At 41.5% G+C, this 25,089-nt stretch overlaps 1 protein-coding gene across 2 annotated transcripts in view; it reads right to left on the reverse strand.

Annotated features, from left to right (window-relative positions):
- Window positions 1–1,265: 1,265 nt before the first annotated feature.
- Window positions 1,266–25,089, reverse strand: part of CCND2 (cyclin D2) — a 565,323-nt gene continuing 541,499 nt past the window's right edge. For both annotated transcript variants that reach the window (XM_083181626.1, XM_083181625.1), the window contains 2 exons: window positions 23,046–23,194; window positions 1,266–6,479 (listed from right to left, as the gene is read on the reverse strand). In XM_083181626.1, coding sequence (XP_083037752.1) covers window positions 6,324–6,479; window positions 23,046–23,194 — 305 coding nt within the window. In that variant the 3' untranslated portion in view covers window positions 1,266–6,323. The remainder of the gene's footprint in view (window positions 6,480–23,045; window positions 23,195–25,089) is intronic.

Below are 25,089 nucleotides of genomic sequence, written 5' to 3' on the forward strand. Positions count from 1 at the left end.
CAATATAAAAAAAAAAGAAAACGACTTTAACACTGAACAGACACGACCTTTTTTCAATATGTAATTGAACAAAAAAAAAAAAAAAACCTACACAATGAGATATCCCCCATAGGGAATCTCATGTACTTGCTAAAAATTCATTTTTAACATTATTTAATTTAAGTCTACACTTTCTATCGTTCCCTGACCATATAATTGTCCACACCTTCTTTTTTCTTATTATCTTAAAGTACATTGTGAGAGAATAACATTGACTTAATATGGCATCACATTTGATTAAAGCAAAAAAAAAAAAAACAACAACAACAAATGAGACGATTTGCAGAGTATTTGAGGTACAAGGTGGAATATCAAAATTCCACTGGCCAATGAAAGGGAAAAGGGAGTTTGAGGACTGAAAAAAAGCGATTACATCGGAAAAAAAATCTATACAGGGCCAGCAGCATTATCTTTATCACAACATTTGGTTATTTATTTTACTGTAATGAACCTGGCCAGAGCTGAATATTCTACATTCAAATATATGTAGGATCGTTGAAATGTATCAGTCACCCAGACGCAGCGGAGGCAGCCATTTTGTGGTGTTAACCAAGATGCAAGACAAATCTTTATTAACCAGTGTCCTAAAATGGCTTCCTCCACAGACCAGTTTTACTTAAATCGTCGTCAGCAGGAGACTGACTTTTAGGAGTCAGGAGGAGGATCCTTGGAGTAAAATCTTGCATGGGTATTAACAGTTATGGTTATGGCATATACTTTTTTACATGTATATGTAAAAGGATACGGTTTCTGGATACAGGGCAAACATAGAGATGAACTTTGCAAGTGATAGGCATTTCACTAGGCTTGTTGGGGCCCATGAATTTCTCCATATACTGTTTTACTGCTCTAGAACAAAATGTTCAGGTGATTACAACATGAAGCCAGCTCTCCACCCATGATCTGATTGCAAAAATCAACTGCTACCCCAAAATAATCTACACAAACTGCTAATACTTCACTTATGGCAAAAAACATATACTTTGTATAACAGTCACCAATGAGAAACATCAACTTGACAATTTTTGAAAAACTTTGGAAATGGAACAGGAAAGGGGAATACTGTGCACTGGATTGCCCCATCCCGTGTCCTATATCGGGGCTGTCAATTAAACTGGCAGCTAAATTTCCCCCCCCAAAGTGCATACAATTTGGTATTTTGCACCCCTGGAGTGATCAATAAATAGCATCATGTGACATGAAGATTTTAATATATTTTTTTCCGCTTTTTCCTTTTTTAACTTTTTAAACCCATTCCCCTTTTATCCTCCTGACTGCTTTTTCAAGCATAACCTTTGGAATTTCAACTTGCCATAAAGAAAACACATGCAGAATACCCCTCCGACACTAATAAATACTCCAAATAAAATGCAATTAGCCTCTTGGAAATATTTCTTTTATTCCCCACCAGAAGCAGCAGTACACACTGGCAACCCTCAAAACAGCAACAATGGCGGTTAGGCTTTGGCAAATTTTAACGTGTTCCCATTGGCTACACACATTGAGGACAGCCATTTTGTTCTCCAAACCAATATTCATGAAAGTGCAGCCTATTATTCCTTTTCAGATAACGACACAACCACAGAGTTTCCTCCTCATGTATCCATAGGCGGAGTATTGATTCAGTCCACAAACTGACTTCCTCGACTGTGTGTGAGCTTGACACTTATGCCTTAACGTAATACAAAAAAGAAAAAACAAAAGCAACATTCCGATATTTAATGTTTTTTTTTTTTACTTTTAAATTAAACATGTTTCAACATCTACACATTTACCACAAATGACTAGCACATTTTTAACTTCCTAAATTAAAACTTAGGCCACCCAGGGAACTTTCCGACTGCTGTTCTTGATTGGCTGAAAGTCACTGGAACTTGTAATTCACCAACAGCGTACTAGACACAGGTTCCCTACTTCTGCCCTAAAAGCACTTTCTGTTACACCCAATGGTTAAAAGGTCAAAAACTTAAGAAATGTGATAGAGAATACCTTGTTACAAGTCGGCTTCAAGCCAAGACACAAGGTTATTGTGCTGGTGTCATTAACAAAACAAATTAAATTACATACAATGTCTCATTCGTGTGAATCAATATCAATCCAGAAAAGATAAACATTTCGTATCACTTTTAATCCCAGATCACTGTATTCTAGTCATCACAAAAAGCGATGTGTAAATTGCCATGACTAGTATAAAATCATGGCCTCCGCTAGATACAGGAACCTAAGTGGGACAAACAAGTGACGTACAAGAGTGATTTGCCCGACATTATATTGTCGTTGAGGCAATTTGCAATGCTTAGAATGTCTACGTTAACACCTCTCGAGTTCGCAAAGCGAGATTGGATTCTGGGTTGTCTAGCAGCTGTTTCATAGCTACATACTTCCTTTGAGTATATAACTAAATTTCTTCCAATCCAGAAATGCAAACTTTAAAGTACAGGTCTAGTTTTACATTTATTGATCACTACTGTAAAAATCTTCTAGCGGATGCTATGCTCCCCTAAGCGGTTTGTGAAAAATGCCATATACCCATCAGAGCGTGAGATTTTGAATATCTTCATGCTTTTTTTATATACATGGTATGCCATTCCCTTAACTCCTACAACTAGAATATAAAAGTTTTTTTTTTCACCCTTAAAAAGGTGCCAATGACCATTTATTGACCTTTTATGCCCCAAAAATGATGGTAAATGAGAGAAAAAAATAAAATAAAGAGAGAATAGTTCTGGGAAGCATATGCTGCTTCTCAATCCATATACCTAGGAAGAGGAGGTAGGGGAGACATATGCCGCCATTGTATTGAGTTGTGATCACATCAAACCAAACCCTACAGTATATCTCAGGGCTGGGCAACACCGGCCCTCCAGATGTTGATGAACTACACATCCCAGCATGCCTTGCATCAGTTTCAGCATGGCCACATAGCTGAAAAAAAAAACTAATGCAAAGCATCCTGGGATGTGTAGTTCATTAACATCTGGAGGGCCGGTGTTGCCCAGCCCTGCTATATCTAAAAGTGCCTTTAACTTGCAAATTCAAGATGGATGGAACAGGCAGGCACAATATCTGTTTTCCAATGATTAAAAATAAACGATGCTGTAACATACAGATTGACTTCAGTTGCTTATAATGTTTTAGGATGTTTATCTAATTTTGTGTACTTGGGTTTATGTCTCTATCAAGTGTACTTGTTTTCTACACCATGTGAATGCAGCCATTTTGTTGTGTCAATTGTAATGAAAATCCAGCCCATCAATTAGGCGGGAACTCAAATCACTGTAACGTGAGGCACAAATGTCATGGGTTCAATTGCCCCAATGACTAACTGTTTGGAGTACGTATATTCTCCCAGTGCTTGTGTGGGTTTCCTCCGGGTATTCCGGTTTCCCCCCCGCAATCCAAACATATATACTGGTAGATTAACTGTCTCCCAACAAAACGAACCCTAGAATGTATGTGTGTGCGTTTACATGCGGTACGGAATGTAGATTTTAAGCGCCACACGGGGTCAGGGAGTGATGTGAATGTTTGAATATTCTCTGTAAAGCGCTGCGGAATATGTGTGCGCTATATAAATAACTAGTAATAAACTGTGAATATAAAAGTGCCTTGTGCCGCCGAAACAACACATGCACAGAGTGAGTTAGTAAGTTGCATATTGAGGAACATTAGTTCAGTCTACAAAATGTATGCCTTGGTTTTGTGCCGCTACTTCATCAACTTTAAACATGCAGCATGTTCATATATTACCAGTTCCAATGTTATAACTTTTTGTGGGGGGAGGTGGAATTTGGAGTTTTGTACAATTACTAAAAAGGGCAGCACATTCACGTTTTACTAGTCATCAGTGTGTTTATTTTGTACACCACAAGATTGGAAAAATGCAATTCACCCCCAACTCCTCTCTATTATTCTTACACACTCATAGGGAAATGAGTAGCAAGGTCTCCAGTGCAAACACAGATCCCTGCTGCATTAGCACCATTGCACTAGGCTCCCAGAGGAAAACGGTAACATTGTGAGGTATTGGTGATGTTTAAAGAAAAAAAAGAACCATTTTGTATCCAGTAAACCTGAGGTAAGTCTACCATCGTAATAGGGTGTGATCATAAAAAAAGTCATTAACACTCTTTTAGTAGGAAAAAAAAAAGCTGTACAAAGGCATTTCCAGTAATCAAAAATCCTCATGTCTACTTAACCATCTACTTACTTCAGGATTGGAAATTTTAAGCAGTAAAATAATATATTATAAAAATGTTTATAAAATAGCAGCACACTCAGTGAAACAATACAGCTAAGTACTGTTAATGTGAATAAGAATGAAACAAATCATAGCTCCTTAGCAGCGCAAAAAACAAATAAAAAAAATATATATATTTACTCACTCCTCCATACCAGCACTTGTAGCCAATACACGACTAACCCCATGTTTTAATGGTCTTTCTTTAAACCAATCAAATTTCTTTTTCTGACTAAATTAGCAAACAACTTTTTGTTTAAGCAACAGCTTCACCAAATGTGTCAACTGTGTCATACCATTGTGCAACAAAAAAAAATTAATAATAATAATAACAACATTAATAATAACAGAAAAAGAATTTGCACCAGCATAAGGAAAGTAAAACAACAACAAAAATAAAAAAATTGAAAAGATGCTGATTTGCTGGAGCAACTACAATAAGGAAGGCGAGAAAACAAATACAATTCAAGTACACTGGTACACATCTTTTTCATGCAACAAATTTCTAGGTGTTCACCATTTGTTGCCAGAAATTTCATTAAAAATGTCTAAAATAATTAGTTGACCCTGCCGGCCTCGGGTACTAGTAACAAAGACAACCAAAGGAATTACCCTCCTTCAGGTCATTACAGAACATCAACAATACTTTAGTTTGTGTATCCGGAATGTTGTCAAAGGAATGTCATCTAAGGCAGGTGTCGAAGAATCCAGCAACACCGTAAGATGTATTCGGCAGTGGGGTACATGGAGGCAGGCTAAAATGAAGTGATGGGGTCGGAACATTTTCATAAACCATCTCATTTATCCCTTAGGAACAATTTTCAAAGTGCTTTTTTTTTTCCGAATGAAATGGTTTACAATAATGCTAGCGGTAGACCGACCATATAAAATACTATCGGAGTTAGAGAAAAGAAAGGCCACTTTTTTTCTCGCAGGGGATATCCACCCAAAATATTATTTCTTTTTTTTGTAATATCCTTTTGCTAAGAAAAGACTTTTGGGTTATATGCCACTTGAAATAACCATTTGGATTTCGGCATCTATATCGGAAAGCTGACGACAGTCAGAATTGGTATGGTTTAAAAAAAAAATTTATTGGCTTAAAACTTTCAATGAATGTTTGTTTTTGATATCCCCTTTTAGTCTGTGGAGAGCATTCCAATAAAGGGAAGGCATTCCAATTTTTAATGAAATGGCAAGGAGTAAAGGAGTGCTTTCCATTTTGGAACTTTGTTGTGGCAAAAATACATCTTTTATCCTTAAAATCCAATCCCATACATGAGTCCTTGGATTTTTACATGTCCACAGTTGGCTTTGTGAGCCCCTCTCTTAACCCAAATGTTCTCTAGAAAAATACTATTTTTGAAAGAAAATGGGAATTTTAAAAACATTACATAAAAAACACCTGCCTTAGGCTTGCAAAAATAAAGCATCTTCTTTTTTTTTTTTTCTTTCGGTAGCAGCTACCATAGAGAGCAAAAGTAAACAGAACTAAATAGGAGATCCAGAAAGCGCCTTTCTTTAGATAAAGATAAGAATCTAAGCGATCTCGCGTGATCATTGAACATCCAAAAAAATGCTTCGATCTTCTATGGGGAGGATCGCTCCTTACTTTGCCCTCTAGAATCCATTAGTCTTTTGCTTTGCAATCTACACAATGAAAACCACAAATATTGCGCTCACGCCCTCTCGGACATCTATCAAAGAGGCGTAAGCGACTACAATGTAAAAAACAAAAAAAGTATATCTAAGTGTCATCCCACAAATGCAGGCTTACAAATATTCTAGCTAGTTTATGCTTATATAAGCACTTAAATTTAACAATATATAATAAGTACAGCAATTATCAAATATAATGTGGGATTCCCTTCTAAAAGGACATCACAGGCACCAAACACTTAATAATTCAGTTTTTTTTTTTCCTTTTTTTTTGTATTTAAAATATTTTTTAAATATTTTTTTTTCTAAGTGGGAGCAGATATAAACTGGTTTGTTCTAAAAATACAGAACAAGGAAAAAAAAGACTTTCTCGCTGCAGAACTCCTCACAGGTTGATGTCTCGCACGTCTGTAGGGGTACTGGCTTGATCCAGTTCCTCAACGGACTTGGCAGAGTTCCTCTGTTGTGCCTGCTGTCTGTTTTGCCGAAGGCTGCTGACCAGCACAGACTCAATCTGTTCTTGACAAGCTTTAAGGCAATCCTGCAAAAACAATGACCATTGTAAATAATTATCCAGATACAGTATGCTCAAGTAGAATCTAGTGGATTTATTTCTGCATTGCTTTAGGATAAGCTTATACCTCTCCGGTACTACAAAGCTAGGTCGACATGAGGTGTTTTTTGTTTTTTTTTGGAGCCAACATGTGCGGACAGGTGGTATTTCATACCTTACCGTCCACTAGGGGGTGGAGAAAGAACAGAATAGTGCGCCCGAAGAATTGCGAGCGCAGGGGCACACTGACAGTGACTATGTCGACATTCGGCACAAAAAAACACCTCATGTCGACCTCAACCTATTTCGTGTATCGACATAAGCGATGCATGTGGACCCAATAAACCCATGCCCGAAAAGTCCTGCCAAACCTGGAGAGTTGCAGGCTACCAGCATCTGATTTACAAAATCTCCTAGTATTTATTAGTATTAGAAGTACTCGGGGTTAATGTGATAATAGTCGGCACGTGGTGACAAATTAACTGCTATGCATAGTACATAATAAACCAGGCATGTCCAAACTATGGCCCTCCAGCTGTTGGGAAACTACAAGTCCCATCATGCCTTGCCACACTTTTGCTACTAGGGAATGCTAAAACTATGGCAAGGCATTCTGGGATGTGTAGTTTTTACAACAGCTGGAGGGCCACCGTTTGGGCATGCCTGTAATAAATGTTTCTGTTCTAATTACTGATAATCTGTGAGTTTTGCCAAAAGAACGCTCCTACTGTAAAGGTATTCTACATGTTAAGCCGTTTATACATAGGTGTTGAGATGCTCCTCCTATCTACAGTAACATTGCTTTGCCCTGACGAGGAGATAGATACTGAACTGTGCTTAATCAGTAAGGCTGGGCACACACTATAGCCATCTCAGCCCAAATCAGAGCAACATATGGGCCAGATCGTTCAGTGTGCACAATTATTTTGTTACCATTGTCTCCTGGTCGGCCCTGCTGCAGGTATGTGAGCACCCCTTTTAAAGTTTACAAATCTGGACAATCAAAATAGCGACAATTGTAAGACATGCAATGACTATTACACACTATGGTTGGTATTCAATTGTTCTATCGCACCCGATCTCTCTTCTAAAGTGACGGGAGATTGGAGAACGATATTCAATTGATCTATTTTTTTGCGCATATCATGCACAATGTGGTCAGGTTTAGCCACACATTGGCACATTTCAGCTCACCACCAGCGGGGTACAGCAAGCTGAAATGCTGGGGGAAAACAATTGAATACTGTCCTATGTTTCCTTTCCTCTAAACTCCTATTTAATACAGTTTCTTCATAACATATATTCTCCAATATATTGTACTGCTTTACTATGAATTCAAATAAAAAAAATAGGTACTTGTTTCCTAGCACGGCCACTCCGATTTGCATCGGGGTGATCGTGTCGGAAAAATCGCGTCGGTCGCATCACATGCGACCAAATCCAAATCAAGTCCATCTCATCTTGTGCCATTATAATGGCACAAGACCGACGCGATGCTCCCGATTTCAATGTTAAAAATATTTAAACATTGAAGCCTATGGCAAAATTGCGGGCATCGCGTCGGTCGCGTCGGGGGCCATGTTAATGCACGCGACCGACGCGATGCCCCCGATTTTGCCTTTGCCGGCAAAATGGACCTGATTTCAAAGGAAATCGGGTCCATCGTGTACCTTAACTTAAAGGTACACGATGCCCGCGATTGTGGCCATGCTAGGAAACAAGTACCAAAAAATAAATAAAATACAAATGTTTTCATATAATTCATGATATGACATGACAGGCAGCATGGATGGTATAATGGTTAGCATTACTGCCTCACAGCGCTGAGGTCATAAGTGGGTTTCCTACGGGTACTCCGGTTTAATCCCACAATCCAAAAAGATACCGGTAGGTTAATTGGCTTCCAACAAAATTAATCCTAGAAACATGTACATGTGGTAGGGAATATATAGACTGTAAGCGCCACTCTGGCAGGGAATGTTCAAATATTCTCTGTGAAGCGCTGCGGAATATGTGTGCTATATATATATATATATATATATATATATATATATATATATATATATATATATATATATATATATATATATATATATAGATAACTGTTAATAAATAAGTAAAATACCAATATTGCATTTAAAATATCATCTTCCTTTAAAGAAATATTCTGTGTATTTCCTGACACTTCAAAGAAAAAAAAAAAAAAAAAGAAAACCCGGAGGTGTTCCCCATATCAAACCATCAGATTCCAGCTGTCACTCTACAGAAAGTACTAGATAAATGATTGCTAGTATCTGATTAATTATAGTATAATATTTCCATTTTTAGATTTACGAAGTTTTAGTCCATCGATTTCCTTAGAGCAGACGCCTCTAGCGCCGTGGTGTGCAAGTTTTGCTATGTAAGTCCTATGTCTACCGCGGTAAGATCCAAAATTCGATTCTGTATTACCCTAGTAGCGCCTATTGCATTTTCAGATTCCGGTCAGACTATGGCTATAGTTAGTTTTGCACAGGCCATTTTAAATATATGAACTTCTATTGTACTGTATGAAGTATTCTAACCCGAGGGATCTATGCGATTCACATGTATGTAAACGCATTAATTTCTGTAGCCATACTGGTAGCATAAACCATACATTTATCTATACTTAGTTGGCCAATATATCTTGAAGTGTACAAATTTCAATCTATACCTTTGCAAAATAACAGTCAGTGGAAACTGACTTTTATTTGCGTCCGCCGGGACGAATACTGGGCGGGGCGGATGCCATCCTCTGCATCGGCCCTCCCGCTTAGCCATGGGAACGGCCAGTATTTTCATGGGGAGTATGCTAGTCGTCAAAGCCATTCCCAAAGACAAACTTGCACATACGCATAATAGAACATGCGCAGTCCCACAAACATCCGAATGACCCCCTAAATGCGGCTGTTAATCAGTTCCATTTTCTTTTAATATCCCCGTATTTATAATAAATTGAATTAGGGCCATTTAAATCCACCTGCACTCAAACATCTAAAGCAAATAATCAGTTCATTTAAGATAAATTAGCCTGCTTAGGAAGTGAAGTCCAACAATAGAACATAATCCATCCAGCGTTCAGTTATCGCTGATCCGAACACCGGGGGATTAGGTATTGTGTGCCTGACAAAATGCTTGATAATCAATTGAGACTCGGCATAAGCAGACTCTTCCTGCAGAATGCCCCTCCTGAGGAACACACATTTATTTCCAGCACAAACATTAAGGGGGTTATTTTGATTCACTCTTTCGGACAAGTTCCTTCTTAGATGGACAAAACCATGTGCACTGCAGGGGGGGCAGATGTTACTTGTGCAGAGAGAATTAGATTTGGATGGGGTTTTACTTCAAAGTGAGATCTATATTGCAGTGTAAAAATAAAGCTGCCAGTATATACCCTGCACAGAAACAAAATAATTCACCCAAATCGAATTCTCTCTGCACAAGTTACATCTGCCCCCCCTGCAGTGCACATGGTTTTGTCCATCTAAGAAGCAATTTGTCAGAAAGAGTGAACCAAAATAACCCCCTAAATCTTGTGGCCACTGTGTTCACTGCGATTGCTTCATTTGGGTTACATCCTGGGCCTTGGAACAGTACTCCCTTTACCTGCCTTTGACACTCATCTTACTTTGCAATCATCCTTTTTTTTTTTTTACTTAACAATAAGAATTTGTTTTAAAAATTACCTCCCCTAGACGGCCAGAAATATCTGTAAATTGCCACCCATACCTGTCTGTTTAACCCCATGGGTTCCAGCAGCTTCCGCAAGTCATTGTGCTGCTGGGCCCTGCATAACCCTCGTCCCCAAAGAGTTAAGCATCTGACGTGTTTTGCATCAACTTTCATGGTACAAGATAAATGGGATTCCAGAGATTCTTCAGCATTATTTGCAACTAGAATGGATCTTGTGAACTAGCGTGGGAACAGACCTGTGAGCTGCGCTCACCAGACTGCTAGTTTAACAAAGATTATGAACCAAGGGGATGGAACATTCGGAAACCTGGTGGTTTCTGGTGTCTCTATTTAAGAGCTGGTTTCTCCTATGTGTGTGCTCATATGAACCCGTTTGCCATCACTGCATGATTTATAGCAGTGTATAGCAGTTCTTCTAAATGATCAAATTGATCTTTAATTCGTAAAGAAATGGCTGAAATAAAAACGGCAGGAGCAATTTTTTTCCATGGTGAAGAGAATCTAACTTTGAAGGTTTCCATTAGGAATTTCCTTTTGAAAACACAGGAAATCATCATCATGAGCTGTACAATGAGTATAATGTCTACGGCCTGCTGCCAGGTTTTAATGTCCGATCACCAGTCATGATCACTGGCAGTCGGCATGATCTGTCCTGTTCTGGTTAGATGGTTGAGAAGTGAGTCAACGCTGTGCATTTGCTGGGCGCCAAACTTTTGTATGAACCGCACACGTTAATCGGAGTGATTATCTGTATTGTAGCACACACAGGACCCGTGGCTCATACCGTAAATGCCAATCCCGACTGACTAATTTCCTTGTCACATGCCAGTGGTTTTTCTGACGTGCTTTATGTGGTTGTGGCATGATCTTCATTTTTAAGCCAAAAACCCCACATGTGTTGGTTGTGGAACCTTCTCCCACTCCAGACACTATGTAAAGTCTTGCAGACTATTGCTATAACTTACTCTTAAAGCACCCCTATTCGACATTTCGGGGGAATACTCGCTGTCAGAGTATGGCGAGGATTCCCCCAAACAGCGAGGCTGGCGGCCAATGCCGGGAGCAAGCTGCATTTAGCCGTGAGTCTCACCGCTTACGCCGATTCCCCCTTGCTCCAAAAACGGAGCGATGGGGAAATCCGTGTATGCAGGGGGTCAGTTGAATACTGACCATGCGAGCTGTGACAGTGAACAGGCAGCACTACTCGCTGTCACAGATTGCCAGCAGCAACTAGTGTGTGTATGTATGTATGTATGTATGTATATATAAAATATATACATACAATAAAGAGGTAAAGCACATTATTTCCCGTAAACCAGACATTCCACTTTATCTCTAAAGTGTCATATTTTATTGCAGACAATATTTATGAGTGTTGTAATATGATCTGGTAGATAAAATGTGAGTAGAGTGCAGTAATTAAAGCCGCTGTGACATCACTGGCCCTAAAGTTCATTTCTGCAAGGTTTGATGCTTACTGCACACTTTTTTTCTGCTTCGGAAAAGAAGAACTTTCCTGACATGGCAATCTGCTGACAGTGAAAGGGTGGTGGACATATTTAATGAAGTATATACACACCCACCTCTCCATGTACAGTAGATTATAACGATCAACATCATTGCCTTTCATATACAGTAATGTTACATGAAAATGGCATTGTCTGAAAGCCCAACAAAGTATATAAAACACAGTATTTCTGTAATCTTTTTGTAACCTGAAAGGTCATAAAAGGGACTTAACCCTGAGCATTCTACCCCCATTATTTATAAAACAACAGGGTTCCGATGTGCGATTCTGTTATTTGGTGATTCTACGGGGCTTACATAGTAGGGTCTGAGTTTGCTGGCCGCTTTAAGAAAACGTCTGAGTTTAGCCGGCAATCTTAGATGTTTTCTTAAAGTGGCAATAATTTGCAATGAATGGTTTTGCTGCTAAAAAAAAAGTGTCCAAGATCTTTGGCCAACTCAGAGGCAGATTTATTAAGCTTGGTGAAGTGATAAAGTGTCTGTTTTTTTTATCACTGACCAATCAGCTCCTAACTGTGAAGTTACAGGCTTGGTATAAAAAATGACAGGTAGGAGCTGATTGGCCGGTGATAAAAACCAGACACTTTATCACTTCACAGAGCTTAATAAATCTACCAAAGTACGTTATTCCTGTAGCACCATCAGCTGCATGCACAGGCAAAAGAAAGCACCATGGTTGATCCAGTTCTGGGACTGCCATAGTTCACCCACAATTCCAACACAGTGCTTTTTACTGTGGTAAAGCTGCGTGTGTAAGAAATTTCTGTCTCTCGGAAGTAAAGAGAAGAGAATATGGTCTGTGGGTACCCCCAATATTTGTGTTGACACTAACCATGGCTATGCATGGCATATGAGAAAGGGGTTATGCACTAAGATCATATTAAAAAGTTGGCACCTATGTCCAACAGAATCTTAGATTAAGATGAAAGTTCAGGAAGTCTGTTGTGTACCACTAAAATAAGTCCCCCTATCACCAACTCATATTTCAAACATTGTCATATCTTGTATGGTACCGGCATTTCTATTCATAAAACGTTTCTACAGATTCATCACACGCACCCAAAAAATGCTGGGGGGGAGGAAACATCTGTCATGTTTGCCACAGTCACAAGCGACTGGACTATTCCTGAGGTAATCACCTTTGGTCTATTAATTATTTCTGTCACAATCCCTATGGTATATTTTCGGACCTTGACCTTGCACTCAGCTAGCCAAGGGTGGGTGGGTGGGCGATTGTGTGTGTGTCCTGGTTATGTCATGAAGAGTGGGTGGGCCCCATTGTATTCAAGCTGTACAACCTCTTGGCTGGCCCAGCTGGGTCTCCAGCGTTCTGTCTTCCTCCGTGGCAGACAAGAGGGTTAAACTAAGTGCATGGGAAATGCTACCAGGCTTCAATATCCTGTTCTAAGATGACAAGGAAACCATGCGGCAGGAATGTGATTTGCTTTCTCCTGACATTCTCAAATTACGGCTAAGTGCTCCATTATTTCACCGTATCGCAGAGCCTCTGAAATGCTAACAGCATTCACTTTTTTTCCCCTCCAGTTTATTATGCTCATTATCACTGTTCCGATTCAACAGATTCAGTGTCAAGTCTAATTTCTTTTATATGAAGACGTTTATAATTTTGTGATACAGCTGAAGGCCATAGATTACACAGCCATTTTATGATTCTACACCTTGGCCACAAGCCGTCTCTGCACTTACACTTTCATTGCCGCCATCATCCTGACCAAATGGCCGTGGTGGCCATGAAACGTTGAAGATATTTCCGGCTAAGTGTGTTATTTATGCCTTTTTTTAAATTAATATAACCGCATACTTAGGCCTGATTCAGACCTTTTTTCTAGGCTGCAGGTAAACGCCGCCTGGCCGAACACACCCCCCCCATAACTTTGCATGCTATGTGTACGCAAACAAATCCCCTCACATGTGGCCGAACAGGAGAGAAATCATTAGATTGTCGCTAACCATTGAATGGCTTTTCTCCCCTTAGGCAATAAGTCAGTCTAGACTGACTTATTACTGCCGCTATCTGCCAAATTTGGGGCGGGCGCTGACCTTCTGTGACCTAGCCGCCTGCCCCGAGCAGGCATCGCCACATCTGCGTTCCCAGTGTTCTTACGGGACACCCAAAAAACATTGGGCATTCCCCTGCTACCCCTCCCTTCCTTAAGTGAACGTCCTGACAAGTGTGCATGCACAAACCCCGGGCATAGGGGACGGGACGAATTCAGCCCAAAACGAATGGGTCCGAATCGGCACGTTAATCTGTGGAGTGCCGTCTGATTTGTTTGCCCTGATCTACACGTTAGATTATATATATATATATATATATATATATATATATATATATATATACTGTCATTATGACTTTTAGGTTTAATTTCAGTAACATACTGTAAAGCTGTATTAAATGGGGGGGGGGGGGGTGTTTGTAACTTTTAGAGGGATATAATGGAGAGCGATAAAGTGCCAACCAATCACCTAATTCCCCCTTTAAAGGCTTTGTTTAAAAAGTTAAGCGCTGACTGGTTGGTAGTTTGTCTCTTGACTTTATCACTCTCCCAGGTTACGTAATTCCACCATCCCCACCCCAGTTAACTCCCAGTCCCAGGAAACAGTTATTTTTAAAAATAAAAATGAAAACCTAGACCAGTATTCAATTAGCCCAGATACATTTTCTCCAGAACACAAAATGGGCGATTTTTTTGACTGAACCAATGAAAGCCGTTTCTTTCCCACTTTCGTTGACCCTTAAGTATCTGGATCCAAACTCTTATTGTAGTTGGGATCTGAATATATTTATGCTTAACGCACCTTTACTAATCCCTGTTAAGTGCTAGTATTGAGGCTAATTGCACAGCCCCCGGTAAATCGATCAGCTGTGGTAAATTATTGCAGCTAATTGAATACCCCATATACATGACAGCAAAAGTTAAAAAAATATATGAATTTCTTATAAAAATGGCACTTTAGTAGTCAATAAAAGCACTTCCTCAGAGGCCGCTCTACACGGTATTTCTGCATATGCTGTAGATGTTTGTATTTGTTAGCGTGAGGCGCTGAGGCCTACAAAGCCTATATAAGTCTAGATACATCTCTCAGATGATTCATTAAACACTCCGATTACTTGAACTGAGCCATCTGGGATCCTGTATTTAGCTCTTGCCAAAAAGCTAATTATGCTAAAAATAAACTAAATTTATCTGGATACAAATCTCTGCTGCTTGTAATAAATGCTCTTTGTCAGCTTAGAGAGAAGGCATCTGCTGCGCTTGTCATAGGGACAAGCATCAAGCCCGATGATTGTAGTGTGCTGAGTAGTACATCATGGGGCGGAAATAAAAGGATGTATAGTGCAGCTCATTAGCTGGGGCCCTTACTTCCTCTTCTAGTTGGCTCCCTCACAAGCGCTGCACCCTTCTCTATGCTCATGAATGAGACGGCGGAACTCCAGCACTAGACTGCAGTGTATCTGCATCACCCCATTGTAACCACACACGCAAAACACACACACAGAAACAAAAAGCTGAATGAACTTCGAGCAGCTGCCAAATCAGGCAAAGACAACTTAGGAAACTATCTCATTATTCCTTTCTCTCCAGGCAATTCTGTCTTCTGTTTCCTTGCATACAAAATATGACCTGACACCAAGCGAGGGATGAAGCCCTCCCAACCTGTCCTGATTATTAAAATGGCACCTGCAGTGCACATGGTTTTGTCCATCTAAGAAATATTTTGTCAGAAAGAGTGAACTAGAATAAGGGCCACAGTTCCTGCTGGAGCCTGCACAAAAATAGCCCTGCCTATAGGCAAATATACGCATGTGCAGGGCCACTGTACGAATGCCTTCGGCAACTATTGCAGTAGCAGGGGCGTTCGTATGGAGGGGGCGGGCAGAGTGGGCAGACATGGAGATAGTTTTTGTTTTTTAATTACTGCCATGACACACAGTTATATTGTATACAAATGGGGTTCAGCGATCCCTTAAGCTGGGTACGTGGCTTCTGGTTGAGATGAGCGTCTCTGGAGATGTGTCTGCCTGAACAGATGCATACATGACGTTTGCCCGCGTACGCTCTGTGTGCACACGCGTCCACGCCTAAATACGGATTTACCAATTTCCCATTTTGTTTACTTTTCCTCATCAGGATATTCAGTAAAATTGCAAAAATGACAATGACCTTTCCAAAGATCATACACGCGTATGTAGTTTATGACTAAATAGGGGTTTATTCAGGTTGGCTCGCTAGGCAGCAGTCGTTCCCTGCCTAGCATGTCCCTTACTGCCGCCTGCCCCCAAATCCCCTCAGTACCATATGAGGGGATATGTACGAGAACACATCCCCCCTCGCATGTGGCCGAAGGGGAGATAATTCATGCGATGGTCGCCGACCGTAGAATGATTTCTCTCCATTTCGGAAATAAAAAAAGTCAGTCTAAACTGACTCTCTGATTTCAGTCAGAGTCCACCGGAGAGGGGGCGGGGCCTGATGTCATGTGACGTCAGTCACCCCCGGCAGGCATCGGCCTGCCTGCGTTCAGCCCCTGCCAGCACCCAGCAACAAACAGCCTGGCGAGTTTATAACAAATACTGGGCCAGATTCTACAAACTTCAAAAGTGATAAAATGGAGAGCGATAAACAGCCAGCCAATCAGCTCCTACCTGCTGTGTCACAGACTGTGTTTGAAATATGTCAGACAGGAGCTGATTGGCTGGCTGTTTATCACTCTCCATTTTATCACTTTTGAAGCTTAGAGAATCTGACCCCTCCTCTATTATCTTTTAGAAGGTGCTAAATAAAAAAAAAACCAGTAGAATCTGATTGGTTGCTATGGGCAACATATCATCTTCAACATTTTAGTAAATTTACCCCTTAAATCCACAACGGCTGGAGGCCTACTCATGACCGGTCTGAGATCTGGCATCAGAGGACGGCAGTAACACAGTTAAATGACTCTGTCTTTTTTTTTTTATTATTGTTTTCCTCCTTGCGGAAGGGAATGGAGTCACCAGAAAAATCAACAGCTGACTTTATTTAGGAGTCCAGTGAGTCAGTAGTACAGTATGTTGCTCTGTTCCAATGAAACGGAGCCTGTTGTGCAGCATAAGTGTATCTGCAGCACATTATCACTGCAATGCTTGGTATTCAAGATACAAGAAAATAGGTGCGCTGCCTCACAGCAATTCCTAGATCTCATGACCTAATATCAACACCGGCGGCCGATGGGTTAAACCACTGCGCCGATAACTAATGTGCTTACAGCCTCTGTAACCTTAACTTGTCCATTTTCAATGAGTCACTGACAGGAAGATGCTGCCCACACACACGGATCATTCTCTCTAGCTCTATTTTGTGCAAAAATGGAAAGAAGAAAGAAACTAAAAAAACAAAACAAAATGAAAGTGTAACGCAGCAAGCCACTGTGACAGGCTAGAATTTCCGGGAGTCGGGGACTCCCCCCACCCCACCCCCAATGCACTCATAGATCAGATCACAGTTCCTTCTGTCAGAAGCTGCTCAAGATGGAAGCTTCTTTCACCAGATAGAGACAATGGGCTGCGCATGTGTTCATGTTAAAACGGATGAGATTATAATAGTGATCCAATGCTTTCCCAATAGAAACGGTACGTAATGTACTGCTCGCATCTGTTCCTAAACAGCACAAGTGCATATCGCGCTGCAAACTAATGGTTACCGGATGAACCAGCTAATAATGTGAATCTTGTATACACAGAGATGACATAGGGCCAGATGCACTAAACTTCAAAAGGAGAGTGATAAACAGCCGGCCAATCAGCTCCTGCCTGACATTTTTCAAACACAGTCTGTGACATGGCAGGTAGGAGCTGATTGGCTGGCTGTTTATCACTCTCCATTTTATCACTTTTGAAGCTTAGAGCATCTGGCCCATGCTTTTTTTCTGCCCCTACCCCACATGCGTGACATCATGGGGGTTATTCTAGTTCATTCTTTCTGACAAAATCCTTCTTAGATGGACAAAACCATGTGCACTGCGGGTGGGGCAGATGTAACTTGTGCAGAGAGAATTAGATTTGGGTGGGGTTTTTCTTCAAAGTGAGATCTATATTGCAGTGTAAAATAAAGCAGTCAGTATTTTCCCTGCACAGAAAAAAAATAACTCACCCAATTCTAATTCTATCTGCACATGTTACATCTGTCCCCCTGCAGTGCACATGGTTTTGTCCCTCTAAGAAGGATTTTGTCAGAAAGAATGAACTAGAATAAACCCCAGGATGAAAAGGCCGTGGCGTAAATATGTACTGCCACCTGCACACTGCGCTATTTTTCTCAACAGCCAAGCTGTGTGGTCTATGGGCTCCCCCTGTTCTCCTTATAGCACTGGGTGAAAAATTTAACCCACTCACTGGCAATCTGCCACAATTTTAAAGGTTCAATTGCTGTGCGCAACAGAGTTTCCCCCGAGAGTTAAACAACTGCGTGCAGCCACCTCTGGAGTGCCATCATGTACCTCCCAAATTTACAGTTTTTAACAGGACCTACCCGTGTTTTTTTGTGATGGTCCCGCCCAGCCGTGTCCCATGGTGGGGGTGGGGCAGTTCGTGAGCCTACGAAACACTGCCATCTGCTGGCAGAGAGTGAAACTACAGCTTCTTCTCATAAATGCACAAACACAGAAGGTAGCAGACCAGCTTTCGAAGCTTTTGTTTCGAGCGGGCTAACTAGTAAAAATATATAAGCAACACTTACTGAAGCCATTTCTACAGTCACAGTGGGAGCTGCTATAATGCTTTGTAAAACCGCTATACACAATTTATTAAAGTCACCCACTTGTTATGTGGGACAGGCTTAAAAACAAATATGGCAGTGTGCAGTGAGTTCCTTCTGAATGGATTTCAAGTTAGCACCTCCTATAATTAGGTTTTGGACTTTTTTTTTTTTTAGAACGTGAACAGAGTTCTATTCCCAGCTGACATCAAGTGCCTGAGAAAAATTTGAAGGACTTTTTGAAAGTCGGGAGAACTTTGATAACGAAAGCCAGATGAGGGACAGTTCTGGGTACTAGCTTTTAGCCTTGTCATACCCCTACAGACAGATATTTACCTCACATAAACTGTGCTGTCTTCATAGCTCTATGACAGTTACAGTATTTCTTTTAAAAAAAGCAATAATAATGTTTTTGCCAACTAAATATACAGCTTGTTCCAAGAATGATTAGAATTCAGCATTTTGCAGGGCTCCGCTGCTGGGATCGCTTTTAATGGTATTTTAGTTTCTAGATTTTTTTTTTCCTGTGGTCTATCTTAATGCCAGTCTCTGCCATGCCTAACAGATTTGTTTATTGCTAATCTCTCCTGAAAATAACGTTGGCAATTATTGTTTGGGGGTATTTCATAGTCTTCATGTCTGAATGCCATAAAATATGTTTATTTAGGACTTGGGGCCTAATTCAGACAGACCTGGGGGGGATGTTCTAACATCCGAACCCCAGCTCCGCCCCCTATCGCCGCACTTCGCATTCATAATTATCGCATATGCACTAACATATGCGATAATTATGGCAAAGGACAGCTCTTGCGTTAAGAGCTGTCCTTTGCGATAGAGTCAGCGGGTCCCATGGGCTCTCCCCTCCCTCACTTACCTGGCGCTGCTGCTGCGCCGGGCTCTCCTCCTCCCTGCACCCGGAAGAGGATCAGTGCAGGGAGGAGGAGGTCACAGGTTCGGGCAGCACAGCTCTGTGCTGCCGGGACACAGGTGAGAGGGGGAGCGATGCGGGGCGGCGGGGGTCCGTGCGGGGCGGAGGGTTGCGGTAGAAGCCCATAGGCTTCTATGGGGCATCGCCAAATTTTTCTGGCGATGCCCCCCGCCGCGGTAAAACAGGGTTTTTACCGCATTTTTAGCTTAGAGACTCTCCCCCCTGATCACAGGACACATTTGTTCTAAAAATGGGCAAAACCATGCTGCACTACAGGTGGGGCAGATGTAACGTGCAGAGAGAGTTAGATTATGGCAAGTTATTTTGTTTCTGTGCGGTGTAAATACTGGCTGTATTAATTTTTACACTGCGATTTAGATTTCAGTTTGATTCCACTGCACCTAAATCTAACTCTCTGGACAAGGAGTGTACACATGGTTTGGGTGATTTTGACTAAGCAATTTGGCATTGTTAAAAACAAGATGAAGCTGCGGGAGATATGTTAGCTTGCCGTGGAAATCTCACCCACCCATACCACATATGCCAGTGACCACTAAAGGCGACTCAACAGACCAAAGTGAATGCAATATTTGCAGGGACACTGATCTGATTCAAACTTGCTGGATATACAGAGAGGGAGCTGTGCAGACTGTGGGCCAGATTCTCTAAGCTTCAAATGAGATAAAATGGAGAGTGATAAACAGCCAGCCAATCAGCTCCTGTCTGACATTTTTAAAACACAATCTGTGACACGGCAGGTAGGAGTTGATTGGCTGGCTGTTTATCACTCTCCATTTTATCACATTTCAAGCTTAGAGAATCTGGCCCAGAGATTGGCGGTAGGAGAAGACTGCGGATGGGGTGCAGAGTTTGTGGGCTGAAAACTGTCACAGCTCAAACAAACTACATTGCGGAACCTTCATTTTGACACTGGTATTGCGATAAAGACCTTGCTTTGCATGTGGCCTATACAATGCATAGTAAATATGCATACAGAAGAATGTCCTATTTGTCACCAATAACACAATTGCACAAGGGTAACGAGATATCCATGTTATATGATCTTTGCCTTAGCATCCATCAGACCTAGAGGAAAGGTTACGTTTACACTTTTTTTACCCTTCATTTTTGGTGCGTCTGTCACAGGAAACACAGTAATTTGTGAGGAATGTCCAGCTCATGAATCATCTGTGTTCGGGTGCTTGTTTTATATGTCATATATAGAACACTATGATTCACACTGGGCAGCAGCAGCATGCTGGGCAATAAGTAAAAGCACATGGTACAAGGCCTAATACAGAGTATACTGCAGGTGTGCTACATGACCTTACAGGTAGAATAGAGCATAATATTCTGACTACAGGTGGCATTCCTGAAACCGGCTCAATGACGCTTATTTTATTCATTTATTTATTTTAAAACAGGAAACACTTGTCCGGCAAGTTAATGACCTAGTTCCATTTGTTTGAACTTTTCTAAAAAGAACGGGTTTGGCAATTTAGCGAGAAAGGGTCATCTAAAATTAGGAACTACTGTAAACAAACTACATTGTGGGAATCAAAAGGTTACTGTTCGGAGGTTGTGAGGATTTCACAGGGGGGGGGGGGGGGGGGGGAAACGGGTGGTCGTGTGTTTGCAGGCTAATTCCAGTTAGTGAAACATTACAGAACTGTCCTAGCCATGGATGTCAGAAAGGGGGTATGTACTCCACGCTACGTTTCAGGCCAGTACAACTGCAGATATGCGATGTTCTATTGCACAGGTTCTCAAAGTCAGTCCTCAGGACCCCACACGGTGCATGTTTCGCAGGTCTCCTCACAGAATCAAGTGAAATTATTATCTCCACCTGTGACATTTTAAAAGATCCAGTCAGTGATGGGTGCACCTGTCGGGTGACCTGGAAACCGATAACTGTGTGGGGTCCTGAGGACTTAGGAGAGTTTGAGAACCACTGTTCTATTGTGACTAGGGATGCCAATCCCGGGGCATTTTTTCAATCCCAGGAATTGGGATTGAAAAATGCTCAATCCCGGGATTGGCATGCCTAAAAGAAAAATTCCCCTATGCCCCCCACACTAACTGACTCTTGGGGAGGGGGGCAGGTGGCAGCAGTGCGTGACCTGGCGGCAAGCAGGTGCCGGGGCCGCACACTTACTTTTGGTGCGCATCGAGTGGGGGAAGCAGGCGGCTTCGGTGAAGAGGCAGGCGGCTGGGGGAGGCCCAGTGGCAAGCGGATCCGACGGTGGGGGTGTAGTGCTACAGCCTGCGCAGCATGACCTGTGACCTAATAACGCTGCGCAGGCCGCACGCCGGGATGGGGACAGCCGGGCAGTGTCTGAGCGAGTGCTCAGACGCTGCCCGGCATGCGCAGTCTACTCCCGAAATCCCAGTCATTTTGGGGCCAAATCCCGGGATTGGCCACCCTAATTGTGACTCCTATATTGGGCCATGTATCACGTTTCAAAAAAAGTGATAAAGTAATAAACAATTAGCCAATCAGCTCCTACATGTCATTTTTCAAACCCAGCCTGTAATACGGCAGATAGAATCTGATTGGCTGGCTGTTTATCACTTTCCATGTTATCACTTTTGAAGCTTGATACATCTGGCCCTAAGCCTTTTAAATCGTCTTGATTTAGTTATAAACGCTGGACATAAAACCTAATCCTGTCATAATGGACCACTACAGCAGACTATGTTAAGTTATGTAGAAATAAGGGGGGAAATTGACTAAGATCCGAGTTCTATGTCACATGGAATGTTGCTGGGCAACCAATGAGATACTATCTATTACTTTCTAGAAGGTGCTAAATAAATAAGTAGTAGATTCTGATTGGTTCCTCATAGCAACATCCCATGTGATATAGCTCCCATCTTAGTAAATTTCCCCCAAAAGTGTTTTAAAACCATTAAAAAGGTCACTTGTTTCTTTTTACAACAATTTCTTTAAAAGTACTGGTGGTTTACGGCTCTTTATTTTAAAATCTTTGTGCAATGAGCATCGTAACCCTTGGCAACAAGACGCATTACAGTTAAAATTTCATTGGCTGCACTGGGTTATGTCATACCTGTACAAATTGCTCATAAGTCGCAATGAGTAACTGCTTTATTGGGAAAGGAACCGTGTATGGTAAATTTACTTCTCAATGCATCTCGGAAACCCAGAACATTTCACAGTACAAATATCTCTATTGAGAACAGAAACTTTGTAGGTGTTACCTACACGTACTTATAGCTCAGCCAGGGTTCCCCTTTAAGCGCTGGGTTTCTGCTAGGCAGGGGTTTATAGCCAGAAGCACTTTGCTGAATGATAAATGCACTTTTATGGAAATCTGATTCTGCAATAAGAAACACTGCACCGAAACATAAAACGTTGTTTTTTTTCAAACAATATAAAAAAAACCTCAAAATGACCTCGGTAAAAACAATTCCTGTAGACAGCTGCAAATACCATGCACAGATCTAAAACTTAGGGGGAATTCCAGTTTAATATTTATTTATTTATTTTACAGAGATGCCTGTATTACCTTATTTTTCCATGGACGCTGTTAACACTCAGAATTATCATGGGAAAGGAAGAGAGAGAGAAAAAAAAAAAAAACAGCGAGAGATGAACAGGATACTCACCACATCTGTGCTAGTGATCTTGGCCAAGTGCTCCGTCAGGCCATCACCGGAGAGCGCGCTTTCTGCGTCGTCCAACTGCAGCCCACAGATCGCGGCTCCCACACTTCCAGTCGCTATCATAGATGGCGGGTACAGGGCAAAGTTAAAGTCTGCAAAGAACAGGACAGACAGTCAGGACCAGGCAGGAAATGATTGCGATGTTCCGAGACATGCAGTAACCGCAGTGGGTCTGACCTGGGCTGGAGAGGACAATACTTTACTTACATAAGAAACACTTTTGTTTTTATCTCGTTTACACTAACACGGACGTCCCAACCGCACAAGCCATTGTGCACGAGCCCTCTGTACTGCCTAAGCTAAGGCAGTTCTTGTGTAGTCCATGTAATTCATGGAATTGCTGAGATTCCGATGCTGCATAAAGAGCCACAGTGCCTATGCCAGCTAGCACTGCTGTAGGTCCCACTCCACGTGTGGTCACATGAGACCACTGCTATGTCCAATAACCTCGTTAGCTGCCTTAATGTCATTCAGAATGCAAATTAGACAGCTAGTAAAATGGCTAGGGGCCCAGAGTGACTAGGGTTCATCATCCAAAAAAGTTCCTGCTCTCATCTCAATAACCTCCCTAGCAAGAAACATAAACTTGGCCATCAAAAGCTACAACATGACTCTGCTTTGTTGGACAACAGGCTGCAAATTCTACCGGTGGTGCCTATTTTTAGCATATTAATTAACTGCTGCAAATGGTGCGGCAAGTGCCTCATTGTGCGAGGTCTCCTCCTCATTTCTAGCTATTGAAAGTCATGTCAGGGAACTCCTAGCTGATAAGAATTCAACCTGACGTACCCACAAAAAAACACAAAGGGGGGGGGGGGGGGGGTCAGTGAGCCGAATTTCTGCACATGAGTTTCCAAATCAGCCATGCCCTTTTTCATGGAGAGGCGTAGGCGGCGAGGGAAAGAAAAGGGGAGAGGAACATTATGGAAGGCCACCTAGAAGTCTCAATAGAGAAGGGAAAAAAAAAAAAAACAGCGTGTCTCAGAAAGGCTTCCATTACCATATATCCATATTCAGTGTGCGCAATGGCCACTGAAGATACAAATTTATACAGACGAAAGATAATATGCCCTACCGCCATTTGCACAGAACAGACGCTGACCAGCCAGCAGACATAGATGCCCCTCTTTGGCACTTCAGATCACAAACTCTTTTTATTGTAAATTTACATAGAGATTACCACCCAGAATTTTTTTTTTTATTGTATTTATTTTTATTTTATGACTCTAGGCTCATGCCCATGTTAAATATCTGATTATTTTGGAATGACTCCGGTCACAAAAACTGGCAGTCTATGGGTATTTATTTGTGGTTTGCAAGGCAGAGTTCAAGTTACTACTAAGTAGATGCTTCAAATTAACGCTTCAAATCTTGTACAAAGCACGCAGACCGTGGCAGGAGAACGTCACGTGCCATTAAATGCTCCATCTTGTTCTAGTGCTAAGGTACCTACCGTACCGCTCACACACACCTACTACTGACCAATCACAGAAAAAGCTCAAACTACAAGTTTAGCACTATTATATTATCAGGAATATTGAAATTATTCCTGATCGACAAGCTATCGACTGTTAAAATTACAAATTTTTTGGTCTACGCAAATAAATATTGGCATGTTCTTTTGTGACTTGTAGACGATGATTTAAAAATAGATCACTGGGCCAAGAATTGAATGAAATAGTTCCGGCAACCATTGATGCGCCCCCTGGCTGACAAAGACAGTTGGGTACCAGAAATAGAGACTTGTGCACGGTAGTGCTCCATTTGTAGTACAATGTCTAGACCTGCAGTCAGTAGGTCAATACGGTCATAAGATCAACCAGGCTACGGTTGGCATGAACTTTTTTGTGGTATTTTTTTTCTCCAAGTTTTGACATTTTAATACTTTATCATACCTATTGGAGTATGAACGCAGGCAACTGGCCCAAAGCACAGCAAGAGATGTGAGGCATGCAAGGAGACACGGGACAATAATTGGTATTACATA

Source organism: Crinia signifera, chromosome 4 (genome assembly GCF_055691185.1).
Source record: "Crinia signifera chromosome 4, ASM5569118v1, whole genome shotgun sequence".
Classification (NCBI taxonomy): domain Eukaryota; kingdom Metazoa; phylum Chordata; class Amphibia; order Anura; family Myobatrachidae; genus Crinia; species Crinia signifera.